This window comes from Mobula hypostoma, chromosome 1, assembly GCF_963921235.1.
Source record: "Mobula hypostoma chromosome 1, sMobHyp1.1, whole genome shotgun sequence".
NCBI classification, from domain to species: domain Eukaryota; kingdom Metazoa; phylum Chordata; class Chondrichthyes; order Myliobatiformes; family Myliobatidae; genus Mobula; species Mobula hypostoma.
The window spans coordinates 245,113,679-245,141,007 of record NC_086097.1 but is presented as its reverse complement, the minus strand read 5'-3'; the positions used below and the strand labels follow the sequence as shown (position 1 = coordinate 245,141,007).

The 27,329-nt window shown below is 39.2% G+C and overlaps 1 protein-coding gene across 4 annotated transcripts in view; it reads right to left on the bottom strand.

Moving 5' to 3' along the window:
• The window catches only part of LOC134356070 (upstream-binding protein 1-like), a 146,880-nt gene that overhangs the window by 21,602 nt on the left and 97,949 nt on the right, over positions 1–27,329 (bottom strand). For 3 of the 4 annotated variants that reach the window (XM_063066637.1, XM_063066627.1, XM_063066616.1), the window contains 5 exons: positions 22,141–22,248; positions 10,373–10,470; positions 10,163–10,217; positions 6,201–6,294; positions 5,208–5,298 (listed from right to left, as the gene is read on the bottom strand). In XM_063066637.1, the coding sequence (XP_062922707.1) occupies positions 5,208–5,298; positions 6,201–6,294; positions 10,163–10,217; positions 10,373–10,470; positions 22,141–22,248 (446 nt within the window). The remainder of the gene's footprint in view (positions 1–5,207; positions 5,299–6,200; positions 6,295–10,162; positions 10,218–10,372; positions 10,471–22,140; positions 22,249–27,329) is intronic. The other variant, XM_063066641.1, reaches the window with a different exon arrangement.

Sequence of the window (27,329 nt, the reverse complement as noted above, 5' to 3'; positions counted from 1 at the left end):
GTGACGCAGAATGAAATTAGAGTTCGAATACTGAAGGTGGTTAAGACAGTTAATGAGATCCTTGTCTTTAATCGTGAAGGCTCAGAATACAAGAGATCATCTAGCATATTAATAGACACAAGAGATTCTGCAGCTGCTGGAGGAACTCAGCAGGTCAGGCAGCATCTATGGAAGAAAATAAACAGTTGACATTTCAGGCCTAGACCCTTCATCAGGTTTAGGAAGCAGTGTCTTTGAAGATTATAAAGCTAGAAGAGAATCTAAACTTGACATAGCACATTACAACATAATACAGGACCTTCAGCACACAATGTTGCACCGACCCTTTAACCTACTCCAAGATCAATTTAACCCTTCCCCCTCACATAGCTCTCCAGTTTTCTTTCAGCCATGTGCTATCTGTATTTTAAATGTCCTTAATGTATGCCCCTACCACTACCCTTGTAAGCGTGTTCCACATACCTACCATTCTGTAAAAATCCTACCTCTGACATCCCCTCTCCACTCCTTTCTGCTAAACACCTTAAAAGTTATGCTTCCTCATATTAGCTATTTCTGCCCGATAAAAAGATTCTCGCTGTCTACTCTATGTCTCTTATCTTATACACTCCTATCAAGTCACTCCTCATCATCCTCTCTAAAGAGAAAAGCCCTACTTCACTCAAACTATCCTCATAAAATAAGATCTCTAATCCAGGCAGCATCCTGGTAAACCTCCTCTATGCCCTCTCTAAAGCTTCCACATCCTTCCTATAATGAGATGACCATAACTGAATACAATACTCCAAGCACGGTCTAACTACGGCTTTATATGCTTCTTTCTTTTTCTTGACTAAATTCACCACCTTTCTCGACATCCTTCTTTATTAATCTTTTTATTGATTTAAAAGGAACATAAATACAAACAAGAAGAGAATTATCTTATATACAAACCCCATTTCCAGAAAAGTTGGGATATTTTCCAAAATGCAATAAAAACAAAAATCTGTGATATGTTAATTCATGTGAACCTTTATTTAACTGACAAAAGTGCAAAGAAAAGATTTTCAATAGTTTTACTGACCAACTTAATTGTATTTTGTAAATATACACAAATTTAGAATTTGACGGCTGCAACACACTCAACAAAAGTTGGGACAGAGTTAAAATAAGATTGAAATGTGCACAGAATATCCAAGTAACACCGGTTTGGAAGACTCCACATTAAGCAGGCTAATTGGTAGCAGGTGAGGTATCATGACTGGGTATAAAAGTAGCGTCCATCAAAGGCTCAGTCTTTGCAAGCAAGGATGTGTCGTGGTTCACCTCTTTGTGCCAAAATTCGTGAGAGCATTGTTAGTCAGTTCAACAGGAACATTTCTCAACGCAAGATCGGGAGTACCTCGGAAAACCATTGTCACTCAACACAGTCCGTCGCTGCATCCAGAAATGCAACTTGAAACTGTATTACGCAAGGAGGAAGCCATACATCAACTCTATGCAGAAACGCCAGCGAGTTCTCTGGGCCCGAGCTCATCTCAGATGGACCAAAAGACTGTGGAACCGTGTGCTGTGGTCAGATGAGTCCATACTTCAGCTAGTTTTCGGAAAAAACGGGCGTCGAGTTCTCCGTGCCAAAGATGAAAACGACCATCCAGATTGTTAACAGTGAAAGGTGCAAAAGCCAGCATCTGTGATGGTATGGGGGTGCATCAGTGCCCACGGCATGGGTGAATTGCATGTATGTGAAGGTACCATTGACTCTGGGGCGTATACTAGGATTTTAGAGTGACATATGTTGCCATCAAGGCGATGTCTCTTCCCGGGACATCCATGCTTATTTCAGCAAGACAATGCCAGACCACATTCTGCATGGGCTACAACAGCATGGCTTTGCAGACACAGAGTGCATGTGCTTGACTGGCCTGCTGCCAGTCCAGATCCATCTCCTACTGAAAATGTATGGCGCATCATGAAGAGGAGAATCAGACCACGGACTGTTGAGCAGCTGAAGTCTTATATCAAGCAAGAATGGACAAAATTTCCAATTGCAAATCTACTACAATTAGTATCCTCAGTTCCAAAACGATTAAAAAGTGTTATTAAAAGGAAAGGTGATGTAACACAATGGTAAATATGCCTCTGTCCCAACTTTTGTTGAATATGTTGTAGCCATCACATTCTAAATTTGTGTATATTTTCAAAATACAATTAGGTTGGTCAGTAAAACTAATGAAAATCTTTTCTTTGTACTTTTGTCAGTTAAATAAAGGTTCACGTGAATTAACATATCACAGAGTTTTGTTTTTATTGCATTTTGGAAAATATCCCAACTTTTCTGGAAATGGGGTTTGTATATCAATACCAATACAGACAGATTGAAATACACATTATCAAAATCATACATAGTTTAAGCTAGTATATAATATATAATAAAAGAGAAAACAGCAATTCTCCTCTTAACAGTTCATGAAGAGGAAAGAAAAAAGACTTTGAATTTTAAATGAAGAAAAAAAAAGACCCCCACAACACCATACAAAAAAAGGGAACTGGGCAGTCCATTCTGAGGATACAACCAAAAAAAAGAAAAACTTTCTCATCAGATCTAAAACTTCAAAAAAAAAATAAATGGAAGAGTAATAAACCAAATCAAATGAAAATATTGAATAAAAGGTCGCCAGATTTGCTCAAATTTAAAGGATGTATCAAATGTCCGACTTCTTATTTTCTCTAAACTTAAACAGGACATAATGGAGGAGAGCCAATAAAAGACAGTAGGTGGATTAGAATCCTTCCACTTCAGTAAAATGGCTCTCCTAGCCAATAAAGTTGAAAAGGCTATCATACGTTGAGCAGAAACAGGAATATATGCAACACACATCAAAGTTGCTGGTGAATGCAGCAGGCCAGGCAGCATCTCTAGGAAGAGGTACAGTCGACGTTTCAGGCCGAGACCCTTCGTCAGGACTGGAATATATCCTGGTTTCGATGGGGTAATCCCAAATATTGTCATAATTAGGTTGTAGGTCCAGATCCAAGACTTTTGATAATATTTTAAAAACATCTCTCCAAAGATTATCTAGCCTTATACAAGACCAAAACATATGAGTTAAAGTGGCCAACTCACTATTACATCTGTCACAAACAGGATTGATGTTGGAAAAAATACGTGCTAGTTTATCCTTTGACATATGGGCCCGATGCACTACCTTGAACTGTATCAAGGAATGATGGGCACAAATAGATGAGTTATTAACCAAATGAAGAGTTTTACTCTATTGATTATCTGAAAATGACTCTTGAACTTCCAATTCCCAAGCACGTTTAATTTTATCATTAGTTATCATTTATAAATTCAATATCCATTTATAAATTATAGCTATCAACCCTTTTTGAAGTGGTTTAAGCTGAAAAAGAGCATCTGTCATATTAGGTGGATAAGCAGAAGGATAATTTGGCAGCAAACCACGTAAAAAATTCCTAATTTGTAAATATCTAGAGAAATGTACATTAGGTAAACCATATTTATCCACTAACTGAGAAAAAGACATTAAACAGTCCCATGGTGGTGTTGTAGATAGTGTAGAGGATTGTCGAAGATTGCAGAGAGACACTGACAGGATGCAGAAGTGGGCTGAGAAGTGGCAGATGGAGTTCAACCCGGAGAAGTGTGAGGTGGTACACTTTGGAAGGACAAACTCCAAGGCAGAGTACAAAGTAAATGGCAGGATATTTGGTAGTGTGGAGGACCAAAGGGATCTGGGGGTACATGTCCACAGATCCCTGAAAGTTGCCTCACAGGTAGATAGGATAGTTAAGAAAGCTTATGGGGTGTTAGCTTTCATAAGTCGAGGGATAGAGTTTAAGAGTCACGATGTAATGATGCAGCTCTATAAAACTCTGGTGAGGCCACACTTGGAGTACTGTGTCCAGTTCTGGTCGCCTCACTATAGGAAGGATGTGGAAGCATTGGAAAGGGTACAGAGGAGATTTACCAGGATGCTGCCTGGTTTAGAGAGTATGCATTATGATCAGAGATTAAGGGAGCTAGGGTTTTACTCTTTGGACAGAAGGAGGATGAGAGGAGACATGATAGAGCTGTACAAGATATTAAGAGGAATAGATAAGAGTGGATAGCCGGCGCCTCTTCCCCAGGGCACCACTGCTCAATACAAGAGGACATGGCTTTAAGGTAAGGGGTGGGAAGTTCAAGGGGGACATTAGAGGAAGGTTTTTTAACTCAGAGTGTGGTTGGTGCGTGGAATGCACTGCAGTTCAACTCTGAAGGATTATGCAGAAAGTTTGATGTTAATAACTCATCAGGGGTGATTGATGTTCGTGGCCTAAGGTAGAAGGAGATGTTATTAACTTCAAACTTTCTGTACAGCTCATCTCCTTCTACCATAGGTCACCAACTTATCAATAACCCCTGCTGTGGACACTTTCTGGAGGTTCAAGATCCGTATGCTCCACGACCTCTGGACTAAGAGTGTAAATGTAGGAGGGGACGATGTTGAAAAATAAATGTGCTAGGTTTTCTAAAACTGACTCCTTCTACCTTAGGCCACGAACTTATCAATCACCCCTCATACTTCTGAAGTGTCTCTCACAGTCTAATACAAGGGCCCACATTAACAGAATTTGGAGATCATATCTTCCTCCTCTACATACTATACAGTTGTAAAACATGCTATTTTTCAGTAGTCTTTTAAAGACCTGTGTATTAAATAGCTTAAAGAGTTATCTACATTTTCAGTATTTTTTAGAACAGCTGTAGGACCTTTGGATACAAACTGACCCATACATGATTTCAGGGAACAGCTTAAAAACATATGGAGTCAATTGCTGCCTGGGATGTGTTCCTCCCAGACAAATAATTGACTCTAGATCAGGAGTTCCCAACCTTTTTTTTATAAATGGAGCCTTACCATTAACCAAAAGGGTTGTGAACCCCAGATTAATCCTCACAATCATCTCAAGCAACCTGGTTGCAATTATTTCAACTCCAAATAACAACTGCAGAATCTTACACATAAGGAATGATATAAAATCTGTTAGCTTCATACTAAAAATACAGGGAAAATGTACTGATTTTAATTACATTTACTGTATATAATAATGTGGATATTGCCATGTACACTGATATTTTGAAATCAAACCCAAGAGATAAACAGATTTTGTCATCTTCTATTTAAGCAAAGGATTTTATTTGGTTTCTGAAACGTTACCTTGCTTTAAGTGCATTGTACAATCTAATTCCATCGGCGGAGCCACAGATCTGGACCAGATCATCTCGAGTCAACTTTAATAAATCTGAACCTGTGGAAAGAATCTTCAGTGACACACAAATTATGGGACTTTAACACAGTTTAAGAATTTAAGTTTCTTGACTTGGATGTGAACAATATACTTTGTGTTTCCTTACACTGGTACTACAGATATTTATTTGCAATTGCGTTAAGCAAAAAAAAATCCACTTCCTTCTCAAGGACACGACCCACCCAACCAACACACTTTTCGTCCCTCTTCCCTCCGGGAGAAGGCTCAGGAGCTTGAAGACTCGTACGGCCAGATTTGGGAACAGCTTCTTTCCAACTGTGATAAGACTGCTGAACGGATCCTGACCCGGATCTGGGCCGTACTCTCCAAATATCCAGACCTGCATCTCGGTTTTTTTGCACTACCTTACTTTCCATTTTCCTATTTTCTACTTATGACTTATAATTTAAATTTTTAATATTTACTATCGATTTGTAATCCAGGGAGCGGGAAGCGCAAAATCAAATATCGCTATGATGATTGTATGTTCCAGTATCGTTTGGCGACAATAAAGTATAAAGTATAAAGGCTGAGATATTAATTGTGCCATTTATTGGAATCCTGGTGCCAATTTGTTTTACTATCCTTCTCAGATCCAAGTACCATCGGCAGAGACGAACTGATCTTTGGCAATTCAATCTTAGAATAGAGCTAGGGTTTGTTTGTTTTTAAATTACTCCCCTTTTACCTACATTCTTGACCTACCTACTCCTACTGGGGGAAACAGATATTCATTCAGCAGTTCCAAAGATTAAGTTGAGAATGGGAACTAATTCTGCATTCTTACATGTTTCCAGAAGGACCACAAAATCCCATTTCACATCTCATTTCAACAGTTAGCATTACTTTTTAGTGACTTAACCACAGTTTTTTTTTGTAATGCAAACACCAGCAAACGGTACCTGAGAAGTTTGAAAATAATCTTGCGTACGTTGAGAATCGATTCTTGTGCAACCATTGCTGGGCCTCCTGTATTGTTGATGCCGGGCAGAGTTGCTGCAGGAGAAGGTGAAGGAAAAGGAAATGTTATTAATTTCAATCAGGTCTCAAAATATATTGACGAAGCATTAAACCTTCCTGCTGCAAACCCAACCAATGTGTCGAATGCATTAAAGCACTGATCTTCGAAAAATATTTCTCCCTTTTTTTTGACAGATATATTACATGGTACTGTTTGTTTAGAATGTCTTGTACATTTTAGAACAAAAAGTAAATAAAGCCTTTGAGGGCGGTACATGATACAGGTCGACCTTCACTAATCCGGCACCATTGGGACCTGAGGAGTGCCGGATTAGTGAAAATGCCAAATTACAGAAGGATCACATTAAGCATATATCAGTGCTGGATTATCGAAGGAACTGGATACAGGTAGTCGGATTAGTGAAGGCTGACCTGTACTTGTAACTATTTCAGGTCATGTTTTAGTCCAGAAAAGTAAAAGCTATATATAAGGAACAGAATTATGCTATTCAGCCCATCGAGTCTGCTCCATCATGGCTGATTTATTATCCCTCTCAAAGTTCAAAGTATAGTACTGTTCAAAAGTCTTAAGCACATGTAAAAATCATTCTGTAAAGCGATGATGCTTTCAAAATAAATGAAGTGAAAAGCTTCTAAATATCAAAAGAATTACTATAAAGAGCAGTAAACGGTTAAAAAAAAACTAAATCAAATCACCTCTCCTCCTCCCCCACCTTCTAACTCTGACTCCTCATTCTTTTTTTCTCCAGTCCTGATAAAGGGTCTCAGCCTGAAACATTGACTGTACTCTTTTCCATAGATGCTGCCTGGCCTGCAGAGTTCCTCCCGCATTTTATATGTGTTGCTTGGATTTCCAGCATCTGCAGATTTTCTTTTGCTAGTAAATCAAATCAATACTTGGCGTGACCACCCCTTGCCTTTAAAACTGCCTCAATTCTCTAAGGTATACTGCTATGTACCTTAGCGAATCCAAGCATCTTGGAGAACTTGCGAGAATTCTTCTGCAGACTTAAATTAGTGAGGATTGTGCAGGGCAGCCGTGCTTTCAGTCCTAACACAGCATGCCCACAACTTACTAACCTGAACTTGTAAGTCATTGGAAATTGGGAGGAAACCGGAGCACCCAGAGGAAATCCACGCAGTCATGGGAAGAGCATACAAACTCCTTAGAGATATCGGCGGGAACTGAACATTGATCTATTTCTCTGACCTGCTCAATGAGTCCATCTTCCAAAACTCAAGGTCAGTCAAAACAATCCATGATAAAGTAGCCCACTCACTCAACCACCGTACAAAGTGGTTACATTGTATAATATCTACAAAATACACTGCAGTTATTTGCCGAGGCTACTTCAATGAGAAGAGGTTTAAGTCTTGGGTGATGGAGGTTCTTAATATGGATGCTGCTTTTTTGAGGCATCGCTCCTTGAAGATGCCCTGGATACAATGGAGGCTAGTGCCCATAATGGAGTTAATTAAGTTTACCACTCTCTACATCTTACTTTGATTCTGTACAGTAACCCCCCACCCCCATACCAGATGGTGATGCAGCCAGTCAGAATACTCTCCATGGTACATATGTAGAAATTTCCAAGTGTCTTTGGTGACATACTAAATCTCATCAAACTCCAAATAAAATATAGCCACTGTGGTGCCTTCTTTGTAGCAACATTGATAGATATCCTGCCCAGGATAGATCCTCTGAGATATTGACAACCAGGAACTTGAAACTGCTCACTCTCTCCACTGCTGATCCCTGAGGACTGATGTGTGTTCCTTTGTCTTACCCTTTCTGAAGTCCACAACTAGTCCTTTGGTATTACTGACATTGAGAGCGAGGTTGTCGCTGCAACACCACTCAACTAGCTGATATATCTCACTCCTGTACGCCCTCTCCTGCAGATATTTATCATGGGTATAATATCTGTTCAAGGATATCCTTAAAATTATATAATAGCTTGACCTGGGAATATGTTGCTAGTTTCTCTATCACTGCTAGGATGAAATCAGTTCCCCATTCAGCATCATCATGAACACAAATGTCTGCAATGGTTCATCGCAGCAGCTCACTGCTACATTCAACAGCAAGTAGAGATGAACAACAAAAAATTGCTCTTTGTAATTAAGCCCAGATCTCAAAAATATATTCAGAAGAAGATGGTTAATTTTCAACATGCCTTTCACAGAGTATGACTCAAAATCAAGACCACTTCATGTGAAGTCAGAACGGGTAACAGAAAATGATAGTAAGCTGGAATCTAGACAACAGAATAGTCTACATCAAGACTTATAAAAGCAAAGCCTAAGAGATTTAGAACTTGGAAATCCAGAGGAACTCAGCAGATCTATGGAGGGGAATAAGTAATTGGCATTTCGGGCTAAGACCCTTCATCAGTACTTGACTTATAAAAGCTTAGGAAACAGCTCTGATCCTGGCCCATTGTTTGGAGAGGATTTAGAACAGCTATTTAAATTTGGGGATAACATCAAACAATACAGTTCATACCAAAAATGCATTGCAACATCTCAATTAGTTTTTGTTTTTTAAGACCTGTCCCAAATAAACATCTGCCCCAATTAATCAGTAGTCAATTAACTGGAATCCATTGTATTGCTAAATTATTGGATAATGCACATATCTTTATATTTCCCACCAACAAAGCTTTTCACAGAAGGACCATGATCTGGTACATCATTCCCTAAGCCTTTGAACAAGTTATTTTGAAACAAGTTGCTGTTGGGTCCTGCCGAAGGGTTTCAGCCCGAAACGTTGACTGCACTCTTTTCCTTTGATGCTGCCTGGCCTGCTCAGTTTCTCCAGCATTTTGTGTGTGTTGCTTGGATTTCCAGCTTCTGCAGATTTTCTCCTGATCCTGTTGAGTATACTATTTATTCTTTTCCATGGATGCTGCCTGACTTGTTGAATTCCTCCAGCATTTTGTGTGTTATTCTGAAAATACCTCTTTTAGTTCCACTACCCCTACATTAACTGGAAACTAGCAGCTGAATCAAACCAGTTTAATCCAAGAAAACCAATTCATTTTTTAGAAAGAAAACTATACTTAGCAATTGGATTTACTATTCTATGGCATTAAAGGAATGCTTATTCTGTGATATCATTCAAAACCCTGCACAACAGTTTGAAACTGAAACACATCACTGAAGGCCTGCTAGAGCCCTGACAGATTTGCCTGATATTAAAAGCAATCTGCATTCCAACAACATCTTCACTTTAAAGAGACTCTACATCAAATTGAGAACAGTAAATCCTCAATATTTTATTTAGGATGTCTGCTCAACCAAATTATAATTGAGCAGATTATTTTTCATACATGCACCAAATAAATCCTTAAAAAATGCAATAGTTACCATTTGATAACATGAAAATTAGCTTTATTTATCAATGTACATTGAATCTTACAGTGAAATGCTTCATTTGCATCAAATCAAATCAGCGAGGATTGTGCTGGGTAGCCCACCAGTGTTGCCAAGTTTCTGGCACCAACACAGCATGCCCACAACTTCCAAACCCTAACTGTACATTTTTGGGACGTGGAAAGAAACTGGAGCACCTGGAAGAAATCCACACAGTCATGGGGAGAATGTTATATTCCCAGTTGAACAGTTATTCACCCTCAGTCTTTTTTCTTCGTAGGCAGCTGCACAAATAAAGCAATCGTGGATAGTAGAAAGGTAAGACAGTAAAGGAAGCAGCTTTTTCCAAGTTCACCCCAAAAGACCATATCGTTATCTATTTCATGCTGCGAACTTAATGTTTTCAAAAATCAGAGAAGACAGCTTTTGTAACAAAAAATATTTTCTTTTTGATAAAGGTAATCCACTGCCCACCAGAAATAATCTTTACTGCCGTGCAGTCACATACCTCCACTACAAACTGTGGTGTTCCTTCTCCTTGATGATTTGGCGAAGAGGAATTACTGCAAAACAACAGCATTTATGAGATGCAGTTCCGACTTCAGGCATTTTTTTTAAAAAAGGAAGAAGACCGTATCTGTATTTTGAGATATTAAGCATACCAGGGCTAATAACCACTGTAGATTAAGTGTATTAAACTATTCTGACAATGCCGTACCTGTCAGGAACACTGTAAGCACCAACTTGCCCTGGTGCAAATGCAGGAGTGGCAGAAGGACTACTGTTCACATATGCATTGTCTGGCCAAGGGGAGCACTACAGCATCAAGAAGGAAAAAAAAATGAGGTTAGAACTTGAAATTTTTAAAGAAAGCTGTGGACAAATGTTTGATGCATTGTGCATGGGAGGAAAGAATTGATAATTGAACATATTTCCAAATGATAAGTTGCTAAGGACAGCTAAACAGATGGAACAAATCTTCCCGTTTCAGCAGATAACATGAAAAATTGCCACCACATGACATACAAAAACAAAATGAACTTGGCAGATTCCAAACTATCCATGCACAACACAAATAAAATGCTGCAAGCCAGGTGCATATTTATAAAACGCCACAATGGTCTGTCTGCATTATCTTAAATTCAAACTGAGGCAATGAAAGTACTGCAATTTATTTTCCAGACATCATTTTGCATTATTTAGCAACACCCGAAGCGTTGCTGAGGATCCCTACCACCCATCTCACAATCTCTTTGACCCACTACTGTCAGGAAGGTGGTACAGGAGCATTAGAACTAGGACTGCCAGTATGGGCAAGTCTGTGAGACGAATGAATACCCCAACCCTGCCACCACCGAGGTCTCGTCACTAGGACAGCGAGCTGTTTACTGTACTAGTACTGTTTACTCTTTACCTGTGCTGTGCACTACATACACTGAATTATCTTTTCTAATTTTATTAACTTATTTGTGGTAATATTTTGTTTTATGTGCTGATACGTGGTATTTATTTTGTGGGTGCACCATGGTCCAGAGGAACATTGTTTCGTTTGGTTGTATATATGTACAGTCAGATGACAATAAATTTAAACTTGATATACTGCACAGTGCAGGAAGCGGTAAACATTCAATTCCTACTGAAGATATTAATTTAGCCCAGTATCATTCACATTTCTCAACTACTGCAGTTTGATAAGTTAGACTTTACGGAACTGTGAACAAAACTATCAATGCTCAAAGGAAAGATGATTTCAGCCAATATTAGAGACAACCTACTTACAATATTACAAGATTAGTTAAACTGTACCATAAGCTGACTAAGTAATTATTATTTGGATACATAACCATTCTTTCAGCTTGCCAAAACAGAAAGTGAAGATGCCCCAGGGACAGAGTGCTGCCTTTCATTTTCATGACTCCTTTCTAAGTGAATTTGGATATTCCCATCATTATCACAAGAAGCAAATGCTCGCATCCAGAGTCAGGGAACGTTCTGATGTTGTGATTAAGGGAAATTGCTAGAACAAAGCAAATGCTCCAATCCCCTGGATTTAACTTGGGCATTCAAAGAGAAATTTTGCAGCATTCATAGATTTTTGTCTTAGTGAATAGAAAACTTTTGCAAAAATCAATGAGCGGGGTCATTCCAAAAGTTTCCCAATAAAACAAACTACTGCAAAATTCAGTTTATGACTTTCAGTTACAGCCAATAGCACAGAGATATGCACGAGTCAATTTAGGCACAAGGGAACTGCAGACAACAATTAAGTCTTAACAGTCAGTTAATTTCTTTATGTTTATGCTGGTTGAAAGATGACATGATTGGCAAGGAATGAGGAAAAACTCCCTGTTGTTCCCTGACAGTGCATGGAACCTTTTCACATTGACCTACATGGATGAGATTTTAAACCACCAACTCAAAATACACTTCATTGATTATGTGGCATTACAGTGTCAGGCATGACATTATGCAAAGTCCTGGAATGAGACCTGAACACTCAATCAGCAAGAACAAAAACTACCACCCAAGATCACTGTTGAACAGATGAGTAACGTCTCTTCTAGAAAACATAAAAGACTGCATACTTTGCAGTATTCTCCAAAGAGGTTTCTCAGCAAGACGTTATATCCGGCTAGAACAAATATTTTCCTTCTATAAAGCAAACTTTCAATGGTCCACTATAGGCTCCAATCCAATTCAGCTTAAGAAAACGGTTTTCAAATGACTAGTGCTAATTTTTCTTCCTTTTCCCTCACCTGGATCCATTTTCTCTTCAACAGAATTTCCTAACCCCAAAACAAATGAAAACATCTTTACCGACATAGAAGATCCTAACAGGATTTTTTTCCTCATACCTCAACTCTGTTCCAAATCTACTTGTCTAGTTGCCCTTCTGCTACATCCATGGCACCTCTCACACTCTGCACTATTTTGACAACCTCTGATTCCCTACCCTCCACTGCCTAAGAGTAATTCATAATCTGCCTGGGTAGCCGACAACCCAATGGTGGTATTAATGAAGCTTCTACCTTTGGATAATCCACACTCGCTATGTTACTTTCTCTCCTTACGGTCCACTACCCATCCCACTGCTAACTTTGCAGCAATTTGCCCTGCTCAGATTATTAGTATTACAGTGGAGGAAAGGGAATTACTGAGGCATGAGAGAGAAGTTGGCCAGAATTGACTGGAAAAGAACATTGGCAGGGATGACAGCACAGTAGCAATGGATGGAATTTCTGGAAGCAATTCGGAAGGCACAGGATATATACATCCCAAAGAAAAAGTAGTATTCTAAAGGGAAGATGACACAACCAGATGTCAAAGCCAAAATAAAAGCCAAAGAGAGGGCATATAATTGAGCAAAAATTAGTGGGAAGTTAGAGGATTGGGAAGCTTTTAAAAGGCAACTAAAAAAATCATTAAGGTAAAGATGGAATACAAAAGTAAGCTAGCCAATTATGTTAAAGAGGGTACTTAAAGTTTCTTCAGACAGATAAAGTATAAAAGGGAGGCAAGAGTGGATATCGGACCGCTGGAAAGGTAGTAATACGGAACAACAAAATGGTGAACAAAATGAATAAGTATTTTGCATAAGTTTTCACTGTGGAAGACACTAGCACTATGGTGGAAGCTCTAGGTGTCAGGGAGAATGAAATGCACATAGTTACCATAACTAGCAAGAAGGTTCTTGGGAAACTGAAAAGTCTGAAGGTAGATAAATCACCTGGACCAAATGGTGTACACCCCGGAGTTGTGAACGAGGTGGCTGAAGAGATCATGGAGGCATTAATAATGATCTTTCAAGAATCATTAGATTCTAGAGCGGTTCCAGAGACTGGAAAATTGCAGATGTCCCTCCACTCTTCAAGAAGGGAGAGAGGCAGAAGAAAGGGAACTAAAAGTCAGTTAGTCTGACCTCAGTTGTTGGGAAGGTGTTGGAGTCGACTATTAAAGGATGAGGTTTCAGGGTATTGTATTAGATCTCCGATCTCTTGCTATATTATGAAGGTCGTCGGGGGCAGGTCTGCTTACTGTCCCAGGGTCAAAACTAAACATGGTGAATCAGCTTTTAGTTACTATGCTTCATATATCTGGAATAACCTTCCAGAGGATTTGAAGTCTGTCCCAACTTTAAGCTCTTTTAAATTGAGGGTTAAAACTTTTTTCGCTGTGGCTTTTAATTAGAATCTCCTGCACTAACTTCTATTTATTATATCTATTTTTTGTGTGATTTTATTCTCTTATATAGCATCTGAAATTTCATGTTTGATTTATATATCTTGTTCTATGTAAAGCGTCCCGCTTGGTGGCACAATATCAGCGCCGGACTCCGGAGCAAAGGTTCCCGAGTTCGAATTCAGTTGGGTTGAGCGTCGAGCTAGCAACTCAGCCTCGTAAAAACAAGAACAGCTTGCTACAGAAGCACTGTCAAGACGGTGCCCCGATAACTCCACTGCCGAGTTGAAGGCTCTGCTTCTTCTTCTTCTTCTTCTTCTTCTATGTAAAGCACTTTGAACTTCCTTGTGTTTGAAAAGTGCTATACAAATAAACTTGCTTGCTTGCTTGGACAGGCCATAGTCAGCATGGCTTCCTCAAGGGAAAAACTTTACCTGACAAATCTGTTGGAATTCTTTGAAGAAATAACAAGCAGGATAGACAAAGGAAAATCAGTTGATGTTGTGTACTTGGATTTTCAGAAGGCTTTTGACAAGGTGCCACACGAAGTTGCTTAACAAACTACAAGACCATCGTATTATTGGAAAAATTCTAGTATGGATGAAGTAGTGGCTGATTGGCGGGAGACAAAGAGTAGGAGTGAAGGGAGCCTATTCTGGCTGGCTGCCGGTGACTAATGGTGTTCCAAAGGGGTCTGTGTTGGGACTAATTCCTTTTTATGTTCTATGTCAATGATTTGGATGATGGAATTGATGGCTTTATAGAAAAATTTTCAGACAATACGAAGATAGATGGAGGAGCAGGTAGTTTTGAGGAAGTAGAGAGACTACAGACAAACTCAGACACATTAGCAGAATGGGCAAAGAAATGGCAGATGGAATACAGTGTTGGGAAGTGTATGGTAACGCACTTTGGTAGAAGAAAGGAAAGAGTTGACTATTTTCTAAATGGAAAGAAAATATAAAAAAAAACTCAGGTGCAGAGGGACGTGGAAGTCCTTGTGCATGATTCCCTAAAGGTTAATTTGCAGGTTTTGTCTGTGGTGAGGAAGGTAAAAGCAATGTTAGCATTCATTTCAAAAGGATTAGAATATAAAAGCAAGAATGTAATGTTGAGACTTTATAAAGCACTGGTGAGGCGTCACCTGAAGGACTATGAGCAGGTTTGGGCCCCTTATCTTAGAAAGGATGTGCTGAGACTGGAGAGGATTCAAAGGTTAACAAAAATGATTCCAGGATTGAATGACTTGTCATATGAAGAGCATCTGATGGCTCTGGGGCTCTATTCACTGGAATTCAGAATAATGTGAGGTGACCTCATTGAAACCTATCAAATGCTGAAAGGCCTGATAAAGAGTGGACGTGGAGAAGTTGTTTCCTATGATGGGTGAGTCTAAGACTAGAGGACACAGCCTCAGAATAGACGGGCATCCTTTTAGAATGTATGTGGAAATTTTTGCCACAGGCAGCAATGGAGGCCAAGTCTTTAAGTATATTTTAGGCAGAGGTTGACAGATTCTTGATTGGTCAGGGCATGAAGGGATACAGGGAGAAGGTAGGAAATTGGACTTGAGAGGAAAACTGGATCAGCCACGATGAAATGGCAAAGCAGACTCGATGGGCCAAATGACACAATCTTGCTCCTGTATCTTATGGTCTACTATGATGAACTGCATACAAGGCTTTGAGCCTAGTCCAGGCTGCTCCATGGATCCGAATCTAAGGACTTGGTTCGGAATGCTCGCTTCTATTGTTTATATGATTTATTTTGTTGTTTTTTTCCCTCTTTCTCTGTGAGCACCGGGTGGAGGTGGGGGGGGGCACTGGTCTTTTTTTTTAAATTGGGTTCTTTCAGGTTCCTTGCTTTGTGATTGTCAGCAAACAAATCTCCAGGTTGTATACTTTATACATTACTTGATAATAAATGCAATTTGAATCTTGGTTCCATTTACAGATTCCAGTATCTATGGGCTCATATCTCTACTTACAACTATTCAGTCGCTATCTCTACCTCAAGCTCTTCCCTGTCCCATCTGGCTCCATCTGTCTATCATCTTCCCCCTTAGCTGATTCCACCTATCGCCTGCTAGCCCCTGCCTTAAACCTCCTGCTTTTTACTGGTATTCCCCCAACACCCTCAGTCCTGAGGGAGGGTCTAAACCTGAAAGTCAACTATACATTTGCCTTCACAGATGCTAGTCAACCTGCTGAATTCCTCTAGCACAAAATGGAGAAATCTGTAGATGCTGGAAATTCAAGCAACGCACACAAAATGCTGGAAGAACTCAGCAGGCCAGGCAGCATCTATGGAAAAGAGTACAGCGGACTTTGCAGGCCAAGACCCTTTATCTGAATTCCTCCAGCAGATTGCTTTATGCTCCAGATTCCAGCATCTGTGGTCCCTTCAGACTTTTCCTGCTCCCCGATGTGTGTGAAAAACAACGCAATGGCAGATTCACAATTCCTGAGTGTGCTGAGGATATTGTTAGCTATAAACATCATCCATTCTAAACTCTGCTGTCTGTAACCTGTTGTCAGGAGAGGTGGAGGAGTCAGATACAATCAATAATTGACATCAGGACAGGCACTTAAATGGATAAGACAGAGAACACAGAACTAATGTTGGCAAAGGACAATGGTGAAGATAGGCAAAAAGACATCAGCATGGAATTGACAGACCAGGGCCCAGTGGACATGCTCAATGAACACCAGTGTTTCTCACGATAATGGCAAAATGAGGAATTGTCTCTTTAATAATGATACATTTTACTTTGTGTAGATTGTCATTAGTTATGGTTCCATGTTAAAGCTAAGATAATGCAGCTTAAAAAGGAGAGCAATAGGAACACAACATTGCTTTTCTACAGCAATATTAACTTGTCTGGAATTCTCTCAATTAGGCCTAAAGAAGTACAATTAAAATGAAGTATGCCAAAGACACTGTACTTGCAACAACCATTTAAAACTGACTTGTGATGAGGCCAAAATTGTTCAGTTTAGTATCCCAGCCCAAAGCATTGTGCCAAATCTTGTTGAAGCAAAATAGCATGTTCATGATGGAACATGCAATTCCAATTTACCAGTCATAAATCATCACTGTCTGATCACTTTTCTCAGCTCAAACATTCCCTCACTCTCAGTCTCGCAAGTAACATTTTTTTTCTCACATTAATTCCACAGTAAAATATTAGTGCACTTTTAAAGAAAAAGAGCAAGTAGCTTTTTAATGACCTGCTTTTAAATGCAATGCCAATTATGACAAGAAGCATGATTTGAACTATATCTATTCATTGCAATATTTGAGACTCTTAAATATTTTTCTTGCATGTTTCTCTACTATTTCTGATGCTTTCACTCATTTTTCTTTCTAATCTGCATTCTTCACCCCAAGCAGTGAACCAATTTATTTTCTAGTCCTTAAAATTTCAGGTAGACAAGTGCCCAGTATCACATTTCCCATTTTCAGGATAAAACTTCAGGCTGCTGAGTGCTAGAGAATTGATTTTACTGCACACTGAAGGCCTGGACCAGCCAGACTTAAACCATTGGGCCAGAATATGCTGCCAAAATAACAGGAAAACTAATGACACTTCATTTAAGGTCAAGGACCAGCTGCACAGTTAAGTGCAAACCCACATTCATTTAAATTATATTGGTTTCTTAGTAAATTTATGAAAATGATTGCTTTTAATCTTTTTTGTGATCGTGATCATTAAACTCAAAGACAATGTCATCTCAAGTACACATAGCTTTACACAGTAGGTATTAAAGACTTTCAACTGATCCCTCTTACATCAAAAACAACGTATGAAATCTCATTCCCTCAACTGTGAAGTTCTGGAGGAAAGGGGAAAGTTGATTACTTTCCCTTTTAGAACAAAGAATAGCACAGATCCTTCAGCCCATGATATTATACTGGTTCTTTAATCTATCTAAGATAAATCTAATACCTCTCATATAGCCATCCATTTGTCTATCATCCATGTACCTATCCAAGAGCCTCTTAAAAGTTCCTAATGTATCTTCCTCTACCACCATGCCTTGCAGGGCATTTCATGCACCTACCAGCCTCCGTGACTTCCTTTGCAATCCCCAACTATGTTCCTCCCAACACTTCAAGGTTGTACTCGCCCCTTGTACTAGCTATTTCTGCTCTGGAAAAGAGACTGACTGTCTATTCGATCTATACCTCTTATCCACTTTATCCTTCTTCACTCCTGTTTATCTTTTTTTTTCAAAAGATGGGGTGGAGTTTGTTAGGAGTGTTCCGGAAGGTTTCTTGACACAATATGTAGATAAGCCTACAAGAGGAGAGACTGTACTTGATTTGGTATTGGGATATGAACCTGGTCAGGTGTCAGCTCTCTCAGTGGGACAGCATTTTGGAGATAGTGATCATAATTCTATCTCCTTTACAAAAGCATTGGAGAGAGACAGGAACAGACAAGTTAGAAAAGCATTTAATTGGAGTAAGGGGAATTATGAGGCTATCAGGCAGGAAATTGGAAGCTTAAATTGGAAACAGATGTCATCAGGGAAAAGTACAGAAGAAATGTGGCAAATGTTCAGGGGATATTTGTGTGGAGTTCTGCATAGGTACGTTCCAATGAGACAGGGAAATTATGGTAGGGTACAGGAACCGTGGTGTACAAAGGCTGTAATAAATCTAGTCAAGAAGAAAAGCTTACAAAAGGTTCAGAGAGCTAGGTAATGTAAGAGATCTAGCAGATTATAAGGCTAATAGGAACGAGCTTAAGAAGGAAATTAGGAGAGCCAGAAGTGGCTATGAGAAGGCCTTGGCGGGCAGGATTAAAGAAAACCCCAAGGCATTCTACAAGTATGTGAAGAGCAAGAGGATAAAAGAATAGGACCTATCAAGTCTGACAGTGGGAAAGTGTGTATGGAACTGGAGGAAATAGCAGAGGTACTTATTGAATACTTTACTTCAGTATTCACTGTGGAAAAGGATCTTGGTGATTGTAGTGATAACTTGCAGTAGACTGAAAAGCTTGCGCATGTAGATGTTAAAAAAGAGGATGTGCTGGAGCTTTTGAAAAGCATCAAGTTGGATAAGTCGCCGGGACCGGATGAGATGTACCCCAGACTACAGTGGGAGGCGAGGGAGGAGATCGCTGAGCTTCTGACGATGATCTTTGCATCATCAATGGGGACGGAAGAGGTTCCGGCGGATTGGAGGGTTGCGGATGTTGTTCCTTTATTCAAGAAAGGGAGTAGAGGAAGCCCAGGAAATTATAGACCAGTGAGTCTTACCTCAGTGGTTGGTAAGTTGATGGAGAAGATCCTGACAGGCAGCATTTATGAACACTTGGAGAGGCATAATATGATTAGGAATAGTCAGCATGGCTTTGTCAAGGGCAGGTTGTGCCTTACGAGCCTGATTCAATTTTTTGAGAATGTGACTAAACACATTGATGAAGGAAGAGCAGTAGATGTAGCGTATATGGATTTCAGCAGGGCATTTGATAAGGTACTCCATGCCAGGCTTATTGAGAAAGTAAGGAGGCATGGGATCCAAGGCGACATTGCTTTGTAGATCCAGAACTGGCTTGCCCACAGAAGGCAAAGAGTGGTTGTAGACGGGTCATATTCTGCATGGAGGTCGGTCACCAGTGGAGTGCCTCAAGGATCTGTTCTGGGACCCTTACTCTTCGTGATTTTTATAAATGACCTGGATGAGGAAGTGGAGGGATGGGTTAGCAAGTTTGCTGATGACACAAAGGTTGGAGATGTTGTGGATAGTGTGGAGGGCTGTCAGAGGTTACAGCGGGACATTGATAGGATGCAAAACTGGGCTGAGAAGTGGCAGATGGAGTTCAACCCAGATAAGTGTGAAGTGGTTCATTTTGGTTGGTCAAATATGATTGCAGAATATAGTATTAATGGTAAGACTCTTGGCAGTGTGGAGGATCAGAGGGATCTTGGGGTCTGAGTCTACAGGACGCTCAAAGCAGCTGTGCAGGTTGACTCTGTGGTTATGAAGGCGTATGGTGTATTGGCCTTCATCAATCGTGGAATTGAATTTAGGAGCCGAGAGGTAATGTTGCAGCTATATAGGACCCTGGTCAGACCCCACTTGGAGTACTGTACTCAGTTCTGGTCACCTCACTACAGGAAGGATGTGGAAGCCATAGAAAGGGTGCAGAGGACACTTACAAGGATGTTGCCTGGATTGGGGAGCATGCGTTATGAGAATAGGTTGAATGAACTCGGCCTTTTCTCCTTGAAGCAACAGAGGATGAGAGGTGACCTGATAGAGGTGTATATGATGATGAGAGGCATTGATCATGCGGATAGTCAGAGGCCTTTTCCCAGGACTGAAATGCTGCCACAAGAGGACACACGTTTAAGGAGCTGGGGAGTAGGTACAGAGGGGATGTCAGGAGTAAGTTTTTTTTACTTAGAGAGTGGTGAGTGCGTGGAATGGGCTGCCAGCAACAGTGGCAGAGGCGGACACGATAAGGTCTTTTAAGAGACTTTTGGATAGGTACATGGAGCTTAGAAAAATAGAGGGCTATAGGTAAGCCTAGTAATTTCTAAGGTAGGGACATGTTCAGCACAACTTTGTGGGCCGAAGGGCCTATATTGTGCTGTAGGTTTTCTATGTTTCTGTGTTTCTAAACTGAGGTTAAATTTATCCCCTTTAATGCACTCTCCATCTCAGGGCTTTTCTTTAAATACTAATTTTCAGTCACGAACAAGGATCATTCCTAATTGCCCTTGAGAAATTGGTGGTAAGTGCCCTGTTTGCGCTGTTGTCCTGTTGGGTTGCAAAATTGCCTTGCTCATTCAGTTCCCAATTACGTTCCATTTCTTTGTTGTCTACTGTAATGTTAGCTGATCATTTTAACAAATATGAGCAAAACTGCTTCGGATACAGGTGCAAGTGTTGTGGCAGACTGCTCTGCAAACGAGTTCTACTTCAACATGCTCGGACTAGGTGTTCTGAAGTAGACGTTAATTAATCTTGGAAAACCACGAGTGCATTCAAACAGACTGTCAACTTAATTCCTAAAATAAATAGACGCCCTTTGCCCTTTTAGCTGTGTTATTTTGAAGTTCTGTTCCAAGTTCTAAAAACTCAGCCAAAATGTTTGAAGAACCTGATGCGAACATTTAGCTTCCCAAACATCAAGGCTGGAATATGTATGTAGTTAGTTTCTACTTTTTAAAAAATCCCTTCTCATGTGATAACAGCAGGCTAGAGAATGACCTGGAGCAAGACAATATTTCAATAACCCATTACTTGTTACCCCAAGGAATCAGCCATCGAATGAGTGACCGGAATCTCACTCAGGATAGGAATTTTGTGAACTATTGATGTTAACTCCTATCATAGTATACTTTTGGCACAAACATTATTACATTTAATTTTCTACATTGGCATTGGAGTTTACGGCCCACAGGTGTAACTTGTGAAATAAATATTAAGCTACTATATCCCACTCCTAAAAACTTTGATCTTTTCAAGAACCTTGCAAACTGACAAAAAAAGTGTTATTTCCAGATACTTAAAATAATGCTTTGTGTTAAGTGTAATTTGAAACCTGGAAAATGCAGTCAAGCAAGTTTTAAATTCTCTATGAAAAGAGAATATGGAACAATTATACATATACTTCCCAAATTAACAAACAGCCCTCGAAAAATTATTTGTAAACTCTTTGCATCTGTGCAAAGGGCATTTCTGCTACTCTGGGATAGAAAAGTATTAACAGCATAAACAGCTAACAGCATTTCAAAAAGGCAAGAAAGACAAAAGGCAAAAAAAGCAAAGGAAAACCCCAAGATGTACAAATTCTTCGTAACAAATTAGAAGTTTGAATTATGCACTTGTTAAATTATACAAAATGTTTCAGTAATTTAGGCCACAAAAACCAAAGTATATATTAATCTTTATACAGAACATTTTTGGGGGATGTGGAGGGGAGATATTAATATAATGTATAAATTTTTAATAAATCCTCAAACAGTAATTTCCCCCTGAACGTTTTTATCTCAACTATTGTTGCAAGTGCTCAAATTGGCAGGCAGTTTAAAATATGAAAATTAAGACAATTCATATTAAACAGACATTTTTGTGGCCTTTGAGGAATTAAGAGCTTCTGTATCAGGTGTTAGATTTAGGAGAGTTAAGGACGTTAAATTGAAAATTTTGCATTAAAACATCCAAAGTACGTCCTTTCACTGTTAAATGTTACGTGACTATAAAACATAATCCTATATCTAACACTTTGATTGTATTCTTGCACAAGCCATCTTGTACAACAAAAAGGTAAGCAGAAGTCCTTACACTGCCTCGCTTTGCCAGAGAATCACCGCAGTCTGCTGGCAAAGTCCGCTTGGTGGACTTTTTCTGCTCATGTTCAAGTGCATCTTCAATAATAGGCTCAAGTCTCATCTGGACAGACACCAAAGACTAGTATCAATTTATACAGTACATCATGAGCACAACACCTAGCAGTGTAAGCATTTCTTTAACACAAACAATTGTTTTAAATTCGATTTTCATATAGAAAAGAGAATCTTTCTAGACCTTCAATTTATGCTTCTGATGCTATGTATCAAATCTCTCAATATCTCATCTACAACTGTCAAGGAATTCTTGTCTCAATGGAAGAAATACTATTTTGCCAATAGCTGACTTCACAGTGGTATAATTAAATGTATATCAATCCGAACATCCTGAACATCCACTTAAAATACAAAAAAAACTTACACTAAGTTTATAGATTTTAACTTAAAAATTTCACGTCTATGTTCTAAAGGCATTAACAACATTTCAGAAATGGCCAAATTCAAGTTATATTGCACATTTATTCCAACAGTTGCAACCTTTTGCGCTAATATTAAAACCTTGGAATAATAAGGTACCTCACAATCAGTGATTAAACAAATACTTTCTACCATATATAATGCTGGAGTAAATGTATAGCAGGGAAAAAATCTCACCCATAAAGGAAATTTGTACTTCAGTTACATGAGAAATCCAGCCATTCTTGGTTTTAATCATTTGTAATCTTTGTATGGTTTTTCTATCTATCAATCGGTCACATCACTTAGCTGGGTAATAAAGAGTTCTAATCTTAATATCTCTATGCTGCTAGAAGTACACAATATCAGCCTTTTCCCTCCCCGAGAGCACTTCCCTTCCACCTACTAGCCAAACTGGTGCAATTCAACACGTTAAGACTTAACTCGGAGCTCTAGGACTCAAAATTCCTAAGGATTCTGTCTACAATTCTTTTATAAAGGCTTAATAAAGATACACCTTATCCTATTTAGCTGGATAAACTCCAATGAAATTAGTATGGCTATAGGTCATCATCCCAAGGGATACACCAAGTCCTCAATATTCATGAGAGATGTGGGCATGGACTTCCTGCAGCTAACTATAACTGCTAATAGAACTCTACTCTGTAACCAACACAGCCACAAAACAAATACATATTACAGTAAAATATTTAAATGTTAAAAGGAAGGATTAGCTAACAAGCGCCAATAATCTATTATCTGAATATTCAGGAAGTCCAATGGTTCCACATCTGGCTCATTGGATAATGTTTAAGATATTCCCTTTCCACTTAGTAGGGAGTAGAGAGCATTTGAACTTAATGAGATCACAGGAAATTTATCGTATGATATAATATCTACAAAATGAATTAAAATAGTATTGAAGTATTGAATGAAGTAACATTCAACAGTTTAGAAAATCTGCCAATCCAGCCAAGTCCATAGCATGCTAGATTATCAGAATTCAACTACTGCCAATGACACAATGACAATTTTGACATCACATTGGGGCAGCATGGCAGTGGTTAGCACAATGCTTTACAGTACAGGTAACCCAGGTTCAATTCCCACTACTGCCAGTAAGTAGTCCCCATGACCATGTGGGTTTCCTCCAGGTGCTCCAGTCTACTCCCACAGTCCAGAGACATAATTGGTTAATTGGCCATTGCAAATTGTCCCATAATTAGGCTAGGATTATGTCAGGGGAATGCTGGGTGCTGCAGCTCACAAGGCCAGAAGGGCCTATTCCACGCTGTAGCTCAGTAAATATATATAAAATAAAACAAGGTGCATCTGTGCAAACTGCTCTCAACTAGAACACTGCACAGCGGAGGCACCTGACAAAGGGGATCTGGAAAACAGATCATGGTCATCCATCAGTGATGGATTCCTTGAAGCATCGAGATATATTTGCCAGTAAAAATTCAAAATGGGGCCTGCAGCTGACTTTGAGAGTTCTATAGATAGAGTGTACTGCGTGTGCTGCCAATACAAAACAGTACCGGCCAAAGCATTCAAACTTAGCCCAGGAGTTTGGCTTTTATGAGGCAAACTTGCTTTCTCAAAGTAATTCAAAGCACACAACCACTAAATACCTACCAAAGCGACACCTATGCACATTAATTAATGGTTAAAACATAACTGGAGATGGAGACCAAGTAATGTTTTTTGGCTCACCTATTCAAAAGTACTCTTGCAAGCCAAAATGAACTTCCAATTTCAAAACCTTTAATTTCAATGCTACACATTTACTAGATACTTGAATTTGAATAACCTTAAAATAATCACAAATGGAAAGCTTCCTCCTTCAGAATGGAATAGACAACATCAGCCTGACTAGTAAGAAATTTGGAATTATTTCAAAAGGATTTCCTCATACTTCACGCAACACTGACAACTGGAACACAGTCCATGCAGCTATGGAAACCTAACAAATGCAAGTTTTGGGAAATTTCCAGCACCCTTACATCACTTAGCATGCAATAAAGTCATTTATATCGCCTTTATTCACTTGAGGAAATGCATTTACCCAATCCAGAAGCTTCAATTGTCTAGTCACCCCTCCAACTCCAAGTCAATGAATGTTGAAGAGAAAGAAAACTACACTGTATTGCAGTAACATCAAGCATGCAAACCTTCAGTCCGATTGACTGAAAATTTCTGACAACTAATGTTAATTAAAGAGGCCAATTACTGCCAATAGCTCCAAAACGGTTGAGTGCACCCTGCCAAAACTGACTTATTTCAGGTACAGTCAAATGGATGAACATATTTGTAGGGTGTAGCTCGGACACCAGTGACAGCATAAGAATTCAATTAGAACAAATCGGGCACTGCTATCCTGAAATACACAACACTGAAGGTTATTTGTACTATCATACATTTAAGGTAAAGGAAAAAAAATTGTATAATTAGAGTGAAAACAAAATTCCAAATACAAATCAGTGAAGTGAAATGAAATTTGGCAAATGAAAACATGTGGAATGAACAAATGAGGAGAACAAAACAAAAACATAATTGTGTTAAGTGTGTTTCACTGTAGTCAGAAACACTAATAAAAATGGTGCAAATTGGATTTTCTTTCCCAAACCCCAAAAAACTGCCTTCATCAAAAAAAGTCAGCAGCATTGCAAAATTTAGTACATTCGCAAAAACGTACAATTAACGTTAAAACCAGGTGGCCATGTGATCAGAATAAAGAGTTGAACACAAGAAACTTTTGATCCATTTATGGGATAATGCTAGGCAGAAACAATTTTACTGTGTATTCAGGGATTCGGTAATAGGTGCAAGGTCAGGAAATAAAAGATATACAACTAACGAGTGTCCAATGAATAAAGAATAGGAGATCAATTAGTGTGTGAATATTAACTGTTCACTGAAGCACACTGGCACTGTGAAGCTATGATCACCAAATTATTTTTCCATGTTGGAGGTTGAAAGTCAAGGCACTTAGCTTCGGGTCAAAGTAAGTTATTTTAATCACACACTACTAACAGTGTTTTCCTGAAAGAAACATAATCACTTGTAAAAACAAATTAGTGGACCAACAAAGATCAATACACTAAAAGGCAGCTGAAGAAATTAAAGCTTCCAGTTATGAGGAGACACAACAGGTATTCATAAACATAAAAGAAGATCAGTCATGTTGCATCATAAGGTCTAACCCAACAAGGCAATTTGATTTTTAATGGTTTTCCCCAACGTTTTTGTTTAAACATGTCCAGAAACTTGAATGCACTTACATACTTTAAAGAAAAACATGCCCTGAATAATTTGAAATGTGCTAAAATCTGCTATATTTAATATGAAATTAGCCACGACGTTAACTTTGCTGGTTTTGTTTTTGGGAGGGGAAGAATTGAACCAGACTTTCCATCACATTATAGTTATCTGCATCAGCCGCAGTGGCCTCCACAGTAAGTACTGTAATCGAGGCAATAATGACAGAACAGCTAATTGTGCAAGGCCTCCCGGGTTTTCAGTACTAAAGATATTATTAATCTGCACCTGCAGACAAGGGGAATGTTAGCTTGATAAAGGAGTCTCAGAAAAGATAACCGTGAAATTATGCCTAAGAATGAGAGACAGCATGTGCAATAAACCCTTTTACCAACATGAGGAAAAGCTCAGCACGGAATAAATGTACTGACTAAATAAATGATTCTGAGAGGTCTAGGATAGAATATCTTCCAGAGAAAAATAAATCACCTACAACTAAACAACACCGATTTTAGGATACGTAACTCCACTCAAGATGTTATACTGAAGGATTAGATTGTGAATAAAGGCAAAAGCTGAGACATTATAAGGCATTGGTCAGGCAGGGCAGCTAGAGGCCATGGTCCACATCAATACCAATGACATGGGTAGGATGGGTGACAAGGTTCTGTAAAGCAAGTTCAAGGAGTTAAGTGTTAAATTAAAGGACATGACCACCAAGATTGAGATCTCAGGATTGCTACACGAGCAGATGAGGCCAGAAATTGAAAGATCATACAGATTAACATCTAAGGAGATGATGCAGGAGGGAGGGCTTTAGATTTTTTGAATCACTGGGCTCTCTTGGAGGAAAGGTGGGACCTGTACAGATAAGTCGGTTTGCATCCGAACTGACGGGGGACTAACATCCCTGTGAGAAGATTTCCTTGTCCTACATGCGGGGGTTTAAACTAGAGTTCCAGAGATTGGAACCAGAACGCCAGAGCAGTTAGTGCAGTGGTGTGGTGAAAGATGCTGTTAAGCCTACATACAAAGTCAGGAATCGAAAGTTTCAGCATGGTTGGACTAATGTTCAGAGTTATGCATATTTCAATGCAAGAAGTATTGTAAGAAAGGCAGATGAGCTTAGTATATAGATCCTCTTGTGGAATTCTGACATTGTAGCCAATAGTGAGGCTTGACTGCATGAGTAGCAGCTCAATGTTCAGGGTTCCCTTGTTTCAGAAGTGACAGAGTGGAAGCGATTAAAGGAGGTGGGTGGCATTACTAGTCAGGAAAATTGTCACAGTAGTGCACAGACACGACAACAGAAGAACTTGTCTACTGAGGCTGTACAAAGAACTGGGGAATAGAAAGTGATAACCATGTTAATGTCCATCCAGTACTCCATGAAACTTAGAGGAGCAAATTTGTAGAGATTACAGACTGTTGCAAGAAACACAAGGTTATCAAAAGTACACAGGAAAT